Genomic DNA, 18,001 nt, shown 5'->3' with positions numbered 1-18,001 from the left:
GCAAACTGGAAGCGATTTATCCGGAGGCTGCATTCATTGTAGCTGGGGATTTTAACAAGGCTAATCTGAAAACAAGACTCCCTAAATTTTATCAGCATATCGATTGCGCAACCAGGGTGGAAAGACCCTGGATCATTGTTACTCTAACTTCCGCGACGCATATAAGGCCCTGCCCCGCCCCCTTTCGGAAAAGCTGACCACGACTCCATTTTGTTGATCCCTGCCTACAGACAGAAACTAAAACAAGAAGCTCCCACGCTGAGGTCTGTCCAACGCTGGTCCGACCAAGCTGACTCCACACTCCAAGACTGCTTCCATCACGTGGACTGGGAGATGTTTCGTATTGCGTCAGACAACAACATTGACGAATACGCTGATACGGTGTGCGAGTTCATTAGAACGTGCGTTGAAGATGTCGTTCCCATAGCAACGATTAAAACATTCCCTAACCAGAAACCGTGGATTGATGGCAGCATTCGTGTGAAACTGAAGGCACGAACCACTGCTTTTAATCAGGGCAAGGTGTCTGGTAACATGACTGAATACAAACAGTGCAGCTATTCCCTCCGCAAGGCTATCAAACAAGCTAAGCGCCAGTACAGAGACAAAGTAGAATCTCAATTCAACGGCTCAGACACAAGAGGTATGTGGCAGGGTCTACAGTCAATCACGGACTACAGGAAGAAACCCAGCCCAGTCACGGACCAGGATGTCTTGCTCCCAGGCAGACTAAATAACTTTTGCCCGCTTTGAGGACAATACAGTGCCACTGACACGGCCTGCAACGGAAACATGCGGTCTCTCCTTCACTGCAGCCGAAGTGAGTAAGACATTTAAACGTGTTAACCCTCGCAAGGCTGCAGGCCCAGACGGCATCCCCAGCCGCGCCCTCAGAGCATGCGCAGACCAGCTGGCCGGTGTGTTTACGGACATATTCAATCAATCCCTATACCAGTCTGCTGTTCCCACATGCTTCAAGAGGGCCACCATTGTTCCTGTTCCCAAGAAAGCTAAGGTAACTGAGCTAAACGACTACCGCCCCGTAGCACTCACATCCGTCATCATGAAGTGCTTTGAGAGACTAGTCAAGGACCATATCACCTCCACCCTACCTGACACCCTTGACCCACTCCAATTTGCTTACCGCCCAAATAGGTCCACAGACGATGCAATCTCAACCACACTGCACACTGCCCTAACCCATCTGGACAAGAGGAATACCTATGTGAGAATGCTGTTCATCGACTACAGCTCGGCATTCAACACCATAGTACCCTCCAAGCTCGTCATCAAGCTCGAGACCCTGGGTCTCGACCCCGCCCTGTGCAACTGGGTACTGGACTTCCTGACGGGCCGCCCCCAGGTGGTGAGGGTAGGCAACAACATCTCCTCCCCGCTGATCCTCAACACTGGGGCCCCACAAGGGTGCGTTCTGAGCCCTCTCCTGTACTCCCTGTTCACCCACGACTGCGTGGCCATGCACGCCTCCAACTCAATCATCAAGTTTGCGGACGACACAACAGTGGTAGGCTTGATTACCAACAACGACGAGACGGCCTACAGGGAGGAGGTGAGGGCCCTCGGAGTGTGGTGTCAGGAAAATAACCTCACACTCAACGTCAACAAAACTAAGGAGATGATTGTGGACTTCAGGAAACAGCAGAGGAACACCCCCATCCACATCGATGGAACAGTAGTGGAGAGGGTAGCAAGTTTTAAGTTCCTCGGCATACACATCACAGACAAACTGAATTGGTCCACTCACACAGACAGCATCGTGAGGAAGGCGCAGCAGCGCCTCTTCAACCTCAGGAGGCTGAAGAAATTCGGCTTGTCACCAAAAGCACTCACAAACTTCTACAGATGCACAATCGAGCATCCTGGCGGGCTGTATCACCGCCTGGTATGGCAACTGCACCGCCCTCAACCGTAAGGCTCTCCAGAGGGTAGTGAGGTCTGCACAACGCATCACCGGGGGCAAACTACCTGCCCTCCAGGACACCTACACCACCCGATGCTACAGGAAGGCCATAAAGATCATCAAGGACATCAACCACCCGAGCCACTGCCTGTTCACCCCGCTGTCATCCAGAAGGCGAGGTCAGTACAGGTGCATCAAAGCTGGGACCGAGAGACTGAAAAACAGCTTCTATCTCAAGGCCATCAGACTGTTAAACAGCCACCACTAACATTGAGTGGCTACTGCCAACACACTGTCAATGACACTGACTCTACTCCAGCCACTTTAATCATGGGAATTGATGGGAAATGATGTAAATATATCACTAGCCACTTTAAACAATGCTACCTTATATAATGTTACTTACCCTACATTGTTCATCTCATATGCATACGTTGATACTGTACTCTATATCATCGACTGCATCCTTATGTAATACATGTATCACTAGCCACTTTAACTATGCCACTTGGTTTACATACTTATCTCATATGTATATACTGTACTCGATATCATCTACTGTATCTTGCCTATGCTGCTCTGTACCATCACTCATTCATATATCCTTATGTACATATTCTTTATCCCCTTACACTGTGTATAAGACAGTAGTTTTTTGCTAATAATAATGTACAACAATATAGAAGATACATGAAGAGGTTCTGCAATATGGGGGTATATCCCCTGCACGCTTCTTAGGTGTCTAATTGACATGACCAAGGAGCTATTGAAATGTAAAACCATGAAACATGCATGTTATGTGCGTGATTTTACAGTACACAAACAAAGAGTGTGCACTATAAGGCTAATCCGTGGGCATTCTGAAGTGTGTTTGAAGTCAGTAGGTCACATGACCAAGGAGCTATTGAAATTAGAAAGTTTGAAAAATTATTGTAAAACGTGTGAGATGAAAATGAACAAATCAAAGGATGTGCAATATGGACGGGTAGTCAGTGGACATTCTGAATCTTGTTTGAGTCAAGAAGGTCCCATGACCAAGGAGCTATTGAAATTCGAATGTAAAAAAAGTTTGTACTTTGTTTACACTCCCTAACTAATTAATCTATGAATACTAAATGCTGCTCACATTTCCACATGTTTATTAGCTTTGGAAAGCGAATGAATGTCCGAATCATAAAAAAAATAAGACATGTGCAATGTTGTGTGCAATTTTTCCAACATCATGACACTTATTTGGAGTCTGTGGCTCAAAGTGGTTTGAAAGCGCGAATATCCAACTTGAAACTGTCTTTACCCCGGTAGCTCCGAGACATTTTTACAACTAATTGTAACTCTAAAAATAAACACATGGGCACATGTTACCAAACATGATAATAATAGGCCTGCATTACGGGAGGCAGTTAATTGTTAAATCACACTTGCCATACTTACCTTGGAAGGCTACTGTCTCTGCGCTGATCGCCTGTGAGTGAGACAACGTTAGCTAGTCAATGGGAGAGTAGTAGAACGCCCCTCTGAATAATAGCTGTAGTTTTGGCTTAACTGCGTTGGGAAAAAGAAAGACTCAGGTGAGGCACACAAATGCTTATATTTTCTCGTAGTGAGGAAACGAGTAACTTTTTACAACACACATTACATTTTATGGACATAATTAATAAAAATGTCCCTGAAATGTCCCTTTAAATAGGCTGCAAATGTCTGAAATTATTTTTTTAACAGAAAGGCAATAAAATTAAAATAAAACTACATGTACCATGAAACAATCGACCGGAAATGTATTTCGGATGCGGAAACACGTGTCCCAGCGGAAGAGAATGTATACAATGGAAATCCAAAAATCAATTAAGTTATGAAAAACACCATTAATTGTCTTTCTTTTGTCGCAGCTGCACATAAAAAATGGCGGATATCTCGACACAGTCATTTAGATCTCGTTTATGACCGTTTACGTGGAGCGTTGAGTTACTGGATGAAAACGGCTACAGACGAGAGGTTTATTTATGATATTTAGGTAAGTTAGCTTGATAACTAACGTTAGTCATACTTTTTTTTTCCATAGCTAAGGTTACGGATCTTAATCGTTGTCTACATCTTGTCATTAACTAGCAAGTATACTTTAAAACATTTTTTTTATAACAAACTCTACTTCAATTTGAAACCGTAGCCTTTCAGTCAAATTAGCCTGGTAACGTTACGTGTAGTCATTGATGCTAACATTAGCTAGATAGTTAACATCATTAGATAGTTAGCTGTCTACAAAGGATCATTAAGGGCCTTGAGCAAGTGAGCAAGCTGCAACAACAGCCACCGGACAGAGCAATTTGATCTGACCGCATCCCTTTACTCAGCCAAATGGCTTGCTATGGTTATCTCTAATGTTAACAAGGCATTTTAATCATGGATGTACAGCTGTTACCTAGGTCTGTGTCACGCAGTTGCTAGCTAGTTAGCTGTGCCTTTACCAGAGCTATGTAGAGTTGTAGCTAGGTTCAATTGTGCCTGAATTGCTTAAATGCTTTGGCATATCTGATTCAATCTTTTGAAAATGTTTATTTTTATTTTTTAATCTGTGTCTAGAACTACTGGAGAAGCACCGTTTCCTGGAAAGCAGCATGAGCTGATAGTGACTGAGGTGTTCCAGAAGAGGTTTCAAAAGAGAGAGGCTGCCCGGAAGATGCCAAGAAGAAAACAACAGAATCCTCAATCTGTCAAGTGTAAGGGATCAAACTTTCATTCTTATAGCACAAACAGACTGGTACCCAGGCTATGTAATCATTCTAAACATTGTCATATGCCAAACATTACCTAAGAATACAAAAAAATGTTAGGAGAGAAAAAAAACAGGTCTGGATATCAGGCCAACTGTTATATGAATTGTCCCTGTATAGAACAAGGATGGTCGCTCCCATTCTGTATGCGGAAACAAGCATTATATTGCCATTGTTAATGTTGTTTTACATTGTGTCCTGTCTGTGTACACCGACTACCTGATAGTCACATTTTGAAATACAGGAACAACAGCATTCATTCATTCACAACATAATTTGTTTTACTGGAATGTTTTGTAAGGTGTAAACTGATTTGGTAATGTTATCCAACATGGTTGAAATGGACATACTTTGTGATGAAAACCACCCTACTCCAATAGGCATTTGACTGGAGAACCTGGCAATGGTTAAACAATTGTTTTCACGTGATAATCTTTGAGGAACAGATGTCCAAAAAATGATAAGGAACCATAGTTAGATGAAGCTAATAGCCGACAGGAAATGACTTGCATGTTATCAGAGCCTATGGGAAAGCTATGTCATCAGGTTAAGCTTTATTTATACAGCACATTTCATACATGGAATGCAACCGAATGTTATTCAAAGGGGAAAACTAATGAAATGTATGAAAATAAAGGCTGAAATAGTTACTACACAAACATAAGAGGATAAAAAAAAGCATAACAATTAAAATTGAATGACACAAAAGCCTCCCGAGGAAAAGCAAAGCTAAAATGTGTGTTTTTAAGATCTCTTTTCAATATGTCAAACCGTTTCAGCCTCCCTCAGGTTCTCTGGCAGGCTATTCCAGAGGCAGGGAGAATAGTAACTAAATAGTAGCCTAATAGTAGCCTCTCCATGCCTCTTGGTCCTAGGCTTTGGGATAGTTAAGGCTAGTGCCAGGAGACCTACTGGGTACATAACTTAAAAGCATGTCTGACATGCAGTACCAGTCAAATGTTTGGACACACCTTCTCATTCAAGGGTTTTTTGTTACTTTTACTATTTTTTACATTTTAGAATAATAGTGAAGACATCAAAATGATTAAATAACACATATGGAATCATGTAGTAACCAAAAAAGTGTTAAACAAATCAAATTGTATTTTAGATTCTTCCAAGTAGCCACCCTTTGCCTTGATGACAGCTTTACACACTCTTGGCATTCACTCAACCAGCTTCATGAGGTAGTCACCTGGAATGCATTCCAATTAACTGGTGTGCCTTGTTAAAAGTTCATTTGTGGAACTTCTTTCCTTCTTAATGTGTTTGAGCCAATCAGTTGTGTTGTGACAAGGTATACAGAAGATGGTCTTTTACCAAATAGGGTTAAGTCCATATTATGGCAAGAACAGCTCAAATAAGTAAAGAGAAAAGACAGTCCATCATTACTTTAAGACATGAAGGTCAGTCAATCTGGAAAATGTCAACAACTTTGAAAGTTTCTTCAAGTGCTGAAACTGGCTCTCGTGAGGACCTCCCCAGGAAAGGATGACCCAGAGTTACCTCTGCTGCAGAGGATAAGTTCATTAGCGTTACCTCTGCTGCAGAGGATAAGTTCATTAGCGTTAGCAGCACCTCCGATTGCAGCAAAAATACATGCTTCAGAGTTTAAGTAACAGACACATCAACTGTTCAGAGGATACTGAGTGAATCAGGCCTTCATGGTCGAATTGCTGCAAAGAAACCACTACTAAAGGAAATCAATAGGAGGCTTGTTTAGGCCAAGAAACACGAGCAATGGACATTAGACCGGTGGAAATCTGTCCTTTTGGTCTGGAGTCCAAATGTGCTATTTTTGGTTCCAACCGCTGTGTCTTTGAGACAGAGTAGGTGAACGGATGATCTCTGCATGTGTGGTTCCCACCGTGAAGCATGGAGGAGGAGGTGTGACGGTGTGGGGATGCTTTCTTGGTGACATTGTCAGGGATCGTTTTAGAATTCAAGGCACACTTAACCAGCATGGCTACCACAGCATTCTGCAGCGATACGACTTCCAATCTGATTTGGCCTTAGTCCCACTATCATGTGTTTTTCAACAGGACAATGACCCATCACACCTCCAGGCTGTGCAAGGGATATTTGACATAGAAGGAGAGTGCTTGAGTGCTGCATCAGATGACCTGGCCTCCACAATCACCTGACCTCAACCCAATTGAGATGGTTTGGGATGAGGTTGACAGCAGAGTGAAGGAAAAGCAGCCAACAAGTGCTCAGAATATATGGGAATTCCTTCAAGACTGTTGGAAAAGCATTCCAGGTGAAGCTGGTTGAGAGAATGCCAAGAGTGTGCGAAGCTGTCAAGGCAAAGAGTGGCTATTTTGAAGAATCTTAAATATAAAATATATTTAGATTTATTTAACACTTTCTTGGTTACTACAGTACATGATTCCATATGTGTTATTTCATAGTTTTGATGTATTCACTGTAGAATAACAATGTAGATCCTTCTATATAACAACTATCCCAGGGGGGCCCCCGGACCCTCTAAACAAGGGGACTGGAATTGGCCAAACTTGCAGTTTTAATACATGTACAAAATGATCACTTCAGTCCATGTAGATGAAGGGGAGGAGACGGGTTAAATAAGCTGTTTTTTTTTTTTTTTTTAAGCCTCGAGACAATTGAGACATGCATTGTGTGTGCGTGCCATTCAGAGGGTGAATGGGCAAGACAACATATTGAAGTTTCTTTGAACAGGGTAGGGTAGTAAGTGCCAGGCGCACCGGTTTGAGTGTGCCAAGAAATGCAACGCTCAACAGTTTCCCGTGTGTATCAAAGAATGGGTCGACATCCAGCCATTTTGACACAACTGTGGGAAGCGTTGGAGTCAACATGGGCCAGCGTCCCTGTAGAACGCTTTGAACACCTTGTGGAGTCCATACCTGACACATTGATTCTGTTTCTGAGGGCATAACGGGGTCCCACTCAAGATTAGGAAGGTGTTCTTAATGTTTTGTACACTCTGTGCGTAGGGCACAGGTCAGATTAGGATCTCAAGGAATTCAGCTACAAATGTGTTTTATGTAGGAAATCTGTTCACTTAAGTATTCCCATGAATAAAGCCATAGCAATCTCATTTTGGAGTTTAGCTGTAGTCAATTTGTAGTGTACAAATTATAATTATGCCCAGACAAAAACCGTCCCGCAGCTGAATCTACTTGCCTAGGGAGTAGGTGCCATTTGAGAACCAACCAGACATGTTCAGTCATACTGTCATGCATCACATTCTCCACTAGAGGGCAGCAGAGTTAACTCGGAAGGTCTCTGTGGCAGACTGAAAACTACAGGCAGCTGGTGTCATTGACTGCTGGATATTCATAGCTGTGTATATCCATGGTGGTTTTTTAAAAAGTTTTTTTTACATGAACTTTGACAAGTTTGAATTTCTGTCATTTCATGCTAGCAAAACATGGCTTGATTCATATGAAATGGCCAACATCAAGTTAAGGATCATTTTACCTCCATCTTGCCTGATACCTTAGACCCCCATCCAATTTTGCATACCGCACCAACAGATCCACAGACGATGCCATTACACTGCCCTATCCCATCTGGACAAGAGGAATACCCATGTAAGAATGCTGTTCAATGACTACAGCTCAGCATTCAACACTATAGTACCCTCCAAGCTCATCATAAAGCTTGGGAACCTGGGTCTGAAACCCATCCCGTGCAACTGGGTCCTGGACTTCCTGACGGGCCGCCCCCAGGTGGCGAAGGTAGGAAACAACACCTCCACTACGCTGATCCTCAACACTGGGGCCCCACAAGGGTGCGTGCTCAGTCCCCTCCTGTACTCCCTGTTCACCCATGACTGCGTGGCCACGCACGCCTCCAACTCAATCATCAAGTTTGCTTGATGATTGACGACACAACAGTAGTAGGTCTGATTACCAACCATGGCGAGACAGCCTACAGGGAGGAGGTGAGGGCCCTGGCGGAGAGGTGCCAGGAAAATAACCTCAACAAAATTAAGGAGCTGATCGTGGACTTCAGGAGACAGCAGAGGGAGCACCCCCCCATCCACAACGACGGGGCCGCAGGGGAGAGGGTCAAGAGCTTCAAGTTCCTCGGCATACACAACACTGACTATCTGAAATGGTCCACCCACACAGACAGTGTGGTGAAGAAGGCGCCACAGCGCCTCTTCAACCTCAGGAGGCTAAAGAAATTTGGTTTAACCCCTAAGACCCTCAAACTTTTACAGATGCACCATTGAGAGCATCCTGTCGGGCTGTATCACCACCTGGTACGTAAACTGCACCGCCCGCAACCACAGGGCTCTCCAGAGGGTGGTACAGTCTGCCCAACGCATTATCGAATGCACACTGCCTGCCCTACCAGGACACCCGATTTATCACAGGAAGGCCAAAAAAGATCATCAAGGACATCAACCGCCTGTGCCACGGTCAGTTCACCCCGCTATCATCCAAAAGAAACTCTCACTTCTTATTTGTGTTTTCATTCCCTGATTTAATATAAAGAAGGAAATGCAATTACTAGGATGTTTTTGTTACTTTTCAGGGCATTTAACAGCATACAATTCTTACATATAATGATCATCTTTGGTGACATTTTATCAAAGGGTAGTAGTAGGCCTTTTGTGGCCTACTACTAGGGACGATACATTTTGTTTTTATTTTATATTTTTACTTTATTTGTGATTTATTGTGTACTGGACAAAAAATAGAAATGTAACATGCAACAATTTTAAAGATTTTACTGCATTACAGTTCATGTGAAGAAATTTGACAATTTTTAAATATCTTCATATGACTGAGAATTACAGATATGCATTTGTTGGTCACAGACCAAGTATATTGAATATCTTATTGCAAAATCATTGGCATTAGTATGGATTTGGTCCCCCCTTTTGCTCCACTCTTCTGGGAAGGCTTTCCATTAGATGTTGGAACATTGTTCCAGGGACTTGCTTCCATTCAGGCACAAGAGCATTAGTGAGGTCGGGCACTGATGTTTGGTGATTTAGGCCTGGCTCGCAGTCGGTGTTCCAATTCATCCCATAGGCGTTCAATGGGGTTGAGGTCAGGGCTCTGTGCAGGCCAGTCAAGTTCTTCCACACCGATTTTTGACTAACCATTTCTGTATGGAACTCGTTTTGTGCACGGGGGCATTGTCATGCTGAAAGAGGAAAGGGTCCTTCCAAAACTGTTGACACAAAGTTGGAAGCACAGAATCATCTAGAATGTCATTGTATGCTGTAGCGTTAACATTTCCCTTCACTGGAACTAAGGAGCCTGAACCATGAAAAACAGACCCAGACCATTATTCCTCCTCCACTAAACCTTAGTTGGCACTCTAGAGAACACGTTTCCATTCCAGAGTCCAATGGTGGCGAGCTTTACACCACTCCAGCCGACAGCCATGGAAACCCGTTTCATGAAGCTCCCGACGATTAGTTATTTTGCTGACGTTGCTTCCAGGGGCCGTTTGGACCTCGGCAGTGAGTGTTTGCAATCGAGGACAGACGATTTTTACGTGCTTCAGCACTCGCCGGTCCCGTTCTGGGAGCTTGTGTCGTCTACCACTTTGCGTTTGAGCCGTTGTTGCTCTTAGGCGTTGCCACTTCACAATAACAGCACTTGCAGTTAACCCTGGCAGCTCTATCAGGGCAGAAATGTAACAAACTGACTTGTTGGAAAGGTGGCACCCTATGACGGTGCCACGTTAAAAGTCCGAGCTCTTCAGTAAGGCCAGTTCTACTGCCAGTGTTTGTCTGAGATTGCATGGCTGTGTGCTTGATTTTATTGACCTGTTTCTATTTATTTATTCTATTTAACCAGGTAGGCCAGTTGAGAACAAGTTGTCATTTACAGCTGCAACCTCTGGCCAAGATAAAGCAAAGCAGTTCGACAAAAACAGAGTTACAAAAACATAGTCAACAACACAATAGAAAAGTCTATATACAGTGTGTGCAAATGTAGTAAGATTAAGGAGGTAAGGCAATAAATAGGCCATAGTGGCGAAATAATTACAATTTAGCATTAACACTGGAGTGATAGATGTGCAGGTACACATGGATAGATGGGCTGTGTACAGGTACAGTGATCAATAAGCTGCTCTGACAGCTGATGCTTAAAGTTAGAGAGGGAGATATATAAGACTCCAGCTTCAGTGCTTTTGCAATTCGTTCCAGTCATTGGCAGCAGAGAACTGGAAGGAAAACCTGTCAGTAACGGATTTGGCTGAATCCACTCATTTGAAGGGGTATCCACATACTTTTTTGTGTGTGTGTGTGTGTGTGTGTGTGTGTGTGTGTGTGTGTGTGTGTGTGTGTGTGTGTGTGTGTGTGTGTGTGTGTGTGTGTGTGTGTGTGTGTATAGTGTTTCTTAAAGGTACGGGTGTGGATCAGGAAACCAGTCAGTATCTAGTGTGACCATTTTGCCTCATGCAGCACGACACAGCTCCTTCACATAGAGTTGATCAGGCTGTTGATTGTGGCCCGTGGAATGTTGTCCCACTCCTCTTCAGTGGCTGTGTGAAGTTGCTGGATATTGGCGGGAGCTGGAACACACAAACGTACACTCCGCTCCAGAGCATCCCAAACATGCTCAATGAGTGACATGTCTGGTGAGGATGCAGGCCATGGAGGAACTATTGCATTCACCCACCATACACCTGGTTGTGAGGCCAGTTGGATGTACTGCTAAATTCTCTAAAATGATGTTGGAGGTGGCTTATAGTAGAGAAATTAACATTTAAATTCTCTGGCAACAGATCTGGTGGACATTTCTGCAGTCAGCATGCCAATTGCACACTCCTTTAAAACTTGAGACATCTGTGACATTGTGTTGTGACACAACTACACATTTTAGTGGCCTTTTATTGTCCCCAGCACAAGGTGCACCTGTGTAATGAGCATGCCGTTTTAATCAGCTTCTTGATATGCCACACCTGTCAGGTGGATCGATTTATCTTGGCAAAATATTAAATGCCCACTAACAGGGATGGGATGTAAACAAATTTTATGCACACAATGAGATAAATGTATTTATTGTGATTTGTAGAAAATGTCTTCTCTTTTATCTCTGCTCATGATACATGGGAGCAACACTTTTTTTTTCCCCCATGTTTTTATATTTTTGTTTAGTTATCGATAGCGTATGCTAGATGGAGTTGTTGCTCTGTGTTGCAGTGGATTCTGAAGATGGTGTAGTGACCATTGTAGCTCCAGGAATCCTCACCTTGGAGGCAGATTTCGTTCTGGGACACGACCTTGAGTTTTGTGACGCCGACCATGACAAGATCCTAGGCCTGGACGACAAGTACTCAGGTTGGTACTTTTTTAAACATTTTATTTTTTAAAAGTTTTTTTATTTGACCAGCTTAGTCACAATTAGGTCAAATCTCTGAGGGAGGGAGACCTGGGCCTGAATTTATAAAGTGTCTGTAAGGAGATTGCTACTGTTTCTGGAATCAGTTTAGCACTTATATGGTGGTGCTTTTATAGTCCTGTCAAACCGGTTATGCATTGGTTGAAACTCCCAATGTTAAATTAAAAATAATATCCCTACCCACCATACTGTTATCTGACACCAAAGTCGATGACAATTGGCCAATCAACTTGGAGGTACACTGCACACTCCCCGCCTCTCGTCATGACCCGTCCTGCCACCCCACTGAGAACTACTCTACCGGATTTCCTGACATTAGAGTCATCAGTTATATATTTTCTCCAGCTCTTGTTTTAATTTTTTTTATCATGTTTGTAGTAAATATTACCCCCCTGTCAAGCACATTGTTGCATTCCATGTCTGAAATAAAACTTGATTTGATCTGACAATTTGTGACAATTGGATTTAGATCCATTTGGACTGAGTACGTTTGTAGATTTATAATACATGCACACGCCAGAATGTTGCTGTTAAAAGATCCAGAGAGCAAATTCTCTAACCCTTATTACATTTTCTTATTGTCATTATTATCCATTTTCCGTAACAGGGTTCGTAGCTCACCTGGGATTTAAAGGTCCTGTGTTTGCCTACCGGAGGGGATATTTAGACCATCCTCTTTCCTGTATAGTATTTGACACCACCCTCCCTTTCCCGACACATACACCGGCACGCAAACGCACGGTGCTCGGGTGCGTGCTTATTTTCATTCATTAGGTGTCTCTTTTTAAAGAAACTTTTGGGTTCGTTGGGCATCGTTGAGTTGCAAGGGACAGGGAGTATGACACCGCGTACTAGTCAGTGGAGAGACCAGCTCAAGGGGCAGGGAGTATGACACCGCGTACTAGTCAGTGGAGAGAGCGGTGGAGAGACCAGCTCAAGGGGCAGGGAGTATGACAACGTGTACTAGTCAGTGGAGAGACCAGCTCAAGGGGCAGGGAGTATGACAACGTGTACTAGTCAGTGGAGAGAGCGGTGGAGAGACCAGCTCCCAAACTCTCAAGGAAGACGGTACAAATGTTTACAACGATAAATGTTTACAACTTCTCTTTCAGGCACCGCTTTGTCATTTTGAGAAGCTAAGAAATGTGTCAAGCTGGCTCACGTGGAGCTGACAAACAGCTATGTGAGAAGGTTTGACTCCTAAGCAACCTGCCTACACATTGTTGGGAGTACAATAGACCAACATAGCTACTGCAGTACGTCAAAACTGTGTGCTGGGAAAACCTTGGTAGCGCATGGGTGGAGTAGCCATAGGTGCTCGGGAATTTCCTTGGTAGCGCATGGGTGGAGTAGCCATAGGTGCTCGGGAAAACCTTGGTAGCGCATGGGTGGAGTAGCCATAGGTGCTCGGGAAAACCTTGGTAGCGCATGGGTGGAGTAGCCATAGGTGCTCGGGAAAACCTTGGTAGAGCATGGGTGGAGTAGCCATAGGTGCTCGGGAAAACCTTGGTAGAGCATGGGTGGAGTAGCCATAGGTGCTCGGGAAAACCTTGGTAGAGCATGGGTGGAGTAGCCATAGGTGCTCGGGAAAACCTTGGTAGCGCATGGGTGGAGTAGCCATAGGTGCTCGGGAAAACCTTGGTAGCGCATGGGTGGAGTAGCCATAGGTGCTCGGGAAAACCTTGGTAGCGCATGGGTGGAGTAGCCATAGGTGCTCGGGAAAACCTTGGTAGCGCATGGGTGGAGTAGCCATAGGTGCTCGGGAAAATCTTGGTAGCGCATGGGTGGAGTAGCCATAGGTGCTCGGGAAAACCTTGGTAGCGCATGGGTGGAGTAGCCATAGGTGCTCGGGAAAACCTTGGTAGCGCATGGGTGGAGTAGCCATAGGTGCTCGGGAAAACCTTGGTAGAGCATGGGTGGAGTAGCCATAGGTGCTCGGGAAAACCTTGGTAGAGCATGGGTGGAGTAGCCATAGGTGCTCGGGAAAACCTTGGTAGAGCATGGGTGGAGTAGCCATAGGTGCTCGGGAAAACCTTGGTAGAGCATGGGTGGAGTAGCCATAGGTGCTCGGGAAAACCTTGGTAGCGCATGGGTGGAGTAGCCATAGGTGCTCGGGAAAACTTGGTAGCGCATGGGTGGAGTAGCCATAGGTGCTCGGGAAAACTTGGTAGCGCATGGGTGGAGTAGCCATAGGTGCTCGGGAAAACCTTGGTAGAGCATGGGTGGAGTAGCCATAGGTGCTCGGGAAAACCTTGGTAGAGCATGGGTGGAGTAGCCATAGGTGCTCGGGAAAACCTTGGTAGAGCATGGGTGGAGTAGCCATAGGTGCTCGGAAAACCTTGGTAGAGCATGGGTGGAGTAGCCATAGGTGCTCGGGAAAACCTTGGTAGAGCATGGGTGGAGTAGCCATAGGTGCTCGGGAAAACCTTGGTAGCGCATGGGTGGAGTAGCCATAGGTGCTCGGGAAAACCTTGGTAGCGCATGGGTGGAGTAGCCATAGGTGCTCGGGAAAACCTTGGTAGCGCATGGGTGGAGTAGCCATAGGTGCTCGGGAAAACCTTGGTAGAGCATGGGTGGAGTAGCCATAGGTGCTCGGGAAAACCTTGGTAGAGCATGGGTGGAGTAGCCATAGGTGCTCGGGAAAACCTTGGTAGTGCATGGGTGGAGTAGCCATAGGTGCTCGGGAAAACCTTGGTAGAGCATGGGTGGAGTAGCCATAGGTGCTCGGGAAAACCTTGGTAGAGCATGGGTGGAGTAGCCATAGGTGCTCGGGAAAACCTTGGTAGCGCATGGGTGGAGTAGCCATAGGTGCTCGGGAATTTCCTTTTTCCAGTTTTACTTCTCAATTTAAAAAGTAGTTTTTTTTTAGTTTTTAAATTAAGATCCACGGTCCATGATAGCATGGATGTCATTGAGGTCCAAAAGTTACTGCTGAATTCAGACCCATTTGAGATGTGCCAGAGACCACCAAAACAGACTGACTGGGGTCAAGGGCTTGAGGCTATGCCTGAGGTATCTGCATCACCTTCATGTTAACCTAGTTGGGTTTTAGACTGAGGCCTTCTCTCCTTTCAGGGGTGGCCATGAGTATGAGTACTGGAATAGATTTCAAAGGCTTCATCTTTTTTTCAAATACTATAAAACTATTTGGTGGTGCTTTGTGGGTTGCCTGAATGGGCAAGTAAAATTATCTTGAAGATCGATGTTAATTTACTTTGACTCTAGTGTTCTCCTTTTTGTGGGGACACAACAACAACAACAACAACAACGAAAAGAAACCAAGCCAAGCATCACACTGTTCTTCTCCCCAAAAATTCCCCCATCTACTCCGTGTCTCTTTCACTCAACTGCGTTCAGCCTGTACACCCTCGGTCTCGATGAGCCATGTAATGCCTTAAGCTGCGTTGCCTTAGACCTCGGGAGGGCTGAATAAATTAATGTTAAATGGCACTAGCTTTTCTATTTATATATATATATTTATATTATTGTGTGTGTATATGGGGAAATTATTTCCAAAGGTTATAAAATGCGATCTGTTGGCATTTAAGATAAATGAGAAATGTTTTTCAGGCGAGTGCTCAACCAGTCAAATGCCAAATTCCCATCTCTAGCTCCACCTATCCTTCCCCCATCTCCCCCTCCCACAACTTGTAGAGTCCATGTCCTGACAAATTGAGGGGGGATGCAACTCTAATATGAGGAAGGTGTTCCTATTGTTTGGCCTGTTCCTCATACTGCTGTTTTCTCCCCCTGTAGCAGCTGAGATCTCTGTGTACCCTCTGGGTGATGAGGAGAGTTGTGCCTTCAGCAGTCTCAGTATGGCTGGGCAGTGTGACCAGGAGCAGGGCCCTGAGTCCCAGCCCGACCACGAGCCCCCCTACCTGTCCTGCCGGGGCTGTGGTCTGGACCTAGTGGGACCCTACTGTCACCGCTGCTGCAAGGGAGAAAGGGGGGAATTCAGAGGCTTTCGCTCCGGTTCGCGACCACAAGCGTACGATGGCGATGGCGAGGAAGGGGACGGAGGCGGGATGGACGGCGCTGATGGAAAGGACGATAACTTCATAATGGGCGACGACGGTCCTTCCTCCAAGCGCCACTCCTGCCAGTTATGTGGGTTCTCCTCACGCTATGCCAATCACGTCAAGAGGCACATGAAGACTCACAACGGGGAGAAGCCGTACCGTTGTCCCATGTGTACCTACGCCTCGGCCCAGCTGGTCAACCTGCAGAGACACCTGAGGATTCACACTGGGGAGAAACCCTACAGCTGTGACTCCTGCTCCTTCGCCTGCAGTTCCCTAGGCAACCTGAAAAGGCATCAGAGGATGCATGTGGTGGGACAGGAAGCAGTCAGACCTGCTAGTGGACCTCCTATTGGTCCCTCTGGTCTGAAGAGGCAGCGGGAGGAGGAGCCTAATGTGCCAGCTGAAGGTAATGAAGGCTTTCCATTTAATTTAATTTGAAAAAACCTGAACTAAAGATTCAGGCCTGGAATAGTTTAAGATGTGTTCATGTGTGTTTTTTATATATTTTAGGCAATTATATTATTATTTTTTTGAACTTGCTTGTTTCTCCCACGTCTGATCTCGTTCCAGAAGCCCTAAGGCCTGACCTGAACCTCCATGTAGGAGGCCATAACAGAGACTACCTGCCATGCTCTGATGGACTGAGGGTACCACCACCAGAACTCCCTGAGCACCATCCCTCAAGACTTCTGGAGGTGCCTGGCTGTGGACCTGGGGCTGAGTCCGGGGGTAGGGTTGGGGCTGTGGTGGGAGTGAAGTCCGAGGACAGAGATTCGCTCCCTCCTCTCCCCTTCCTCTTCACCTGTCGTATCTGTGGTATCCCCATGGAGGACGAGGACGGCTCCACCACCCAGATCTGTGCCAAGTGCACGCTGGACATGCTGAACAAGGACTCGTCTGGCCCCAACAGCCCCGGAGAGCGTGGGGACAAGGTCTACACCTGCAGTGCCTGTCCCTTCCTCACCCACTACCCCAACCACCTGGCGCGACACATGAAGACGCACACGGGAGAGAAGCCGTACAAGTGCCCTCAGTGCGACTACGCCTCCGCCCACTTCGACAACCTGAAACGCCATCACCGCGTGCACACGGGCGAGAAGCCGTACAAGTGCCACCTGTGTGACTACGCCTGTGGGAACCTGGCTAACTTAAAACGTCACCAGCGGGTCCACTCGGGCGCCAAGCCGTTCCAGTGCGCAGTGTGTAGCTACAGCTGTAACCAGAGTATGAATCTGAAGAGACACATGCTGAGACACACGGGAGAGAAGCCTTATAAGTGCCAGCAGTGTGGCTACACCACAGGACACTGGGACAACTACAAACGACACCAGAAGAAACATGGCCTCGCCACCGACGGCTGGGTCAAAGTTCAGATGCCAGGTGCCCATGAGGAGGAGGAAGAGAGGGAGGTGGGACAGCCAGAGTAAAGAAGGAGATTGGTGATGCAGTATTTGCTCAGATAAGGAGAAGAAGAGCTGGGACATACATTTAACATGTAAATAAAAGAGAAATCCTAGATTGTTTTTGTTATTTTGTCAAAGATCTTCTGCGGCTGCTATGTAGAATCATGCAAAATATAAAATTATTGTGATTATTCTTATGTTTTTTATGCCTTTGGACACAGAGTTGGATGGAGGAAGCTATTTAGGTTGTTGTTGTTGCCAGACAAATGAACTACTTTAACATTCCCCCTAAAGCCCAAAATGCTGCATTCTCCACCATATGCTGTTTTCTTACACACACCAACTGTGCCCTACAGCTCCTCCAAACATCATTGCACATTATGGCTTACAACCACTAGTTGACCTCTTATTACAGATGTAGGACCTTCATTTGAACCAGTTTTGCAATAGCAGGAAAATATTCCTGCTTGCAACAGGAAATGTGGATTATAATTCATGGACATTTTTTTGTAGAGGCTGATTTTTT

General features: G+C 45.4%; 2 protein-coding genes across 3 annotated transcripts in view; one reads left to right on the top strand and one right to left on the bottom strand.

Annotated features, from left to right (window-relative positions):
- Window positions 1-3,442, bottom strand: part of si:ch211-278j3.3 (E3 ubiquitin-protein ligase RNF19A) — an 80,271-nt gene extending 76,829 nt beyond the window's left edge. Inside the window, exon 1 of the mRNA XM_042301098.1 lies at window positions 3,353-3,442. The gene's annotated coding sequence lies outside the window, so the exon portion shown is untranslated. The remainder of the gene's footprint in view (window positions 1-3,352) is intronic.
- Window positions 3,443-3,705: 263 nt separating this feature from the next.
- Window positions 3,706-17,588, top strand: LOC112217969 (zinc finger protein 513). 2 transcript variants are annotated; one of them, XM_024378591.2, is made up of 5 exons: window positions 3,706-3,932; window positions 4,499-4,635; window positions 11,849-11,986; window positions 15,807-16,478; window positions 16,643-17,588. In XM_024378591.2, exons 1-5 carry the CDS (start codon window positions 3,922-3,924, stop codon window positions 17,497-17,499), a joined length of 1,815 nt encoding a protein of 604 aa, XP_024234359.2. In that variant the 5' UTR covers window positions 3,706-3,921; the 3' UTR covers window positions 17,500-17,588. The 2 variants fall into 2 exon arrangements, with proteins under 2 accessions (XP_024234359.2, XP_024234358.2); XM_024378590.2 differs by having other exon boundaries at window positions 3,707-3,932; window positions 15,804-16,478.
- Window positions 17,589-18,001: the final 413 nt, after the last annotated feature.

This window comes from Oncorhynchus tshawytscha, linkage group LG18 (genome assembly GCF_018296145.1).
Source record: "Oncorhynchus tshawytscha isolate Ot180627B linkage group LG18, Otsh_v2.0, whole genome shotgun sequence".
NCBI lineage: Eukaryota > Metazoa > Chordata > Actinopteri > Salmoniformes > Salmonidae > Oncorhynchus > Oncorhynchus tshawytscha.
Note: the sequence above shows the minus strand (reverse complement) of the source record. Positions and strands in the feature narration are given on the sequence as shown.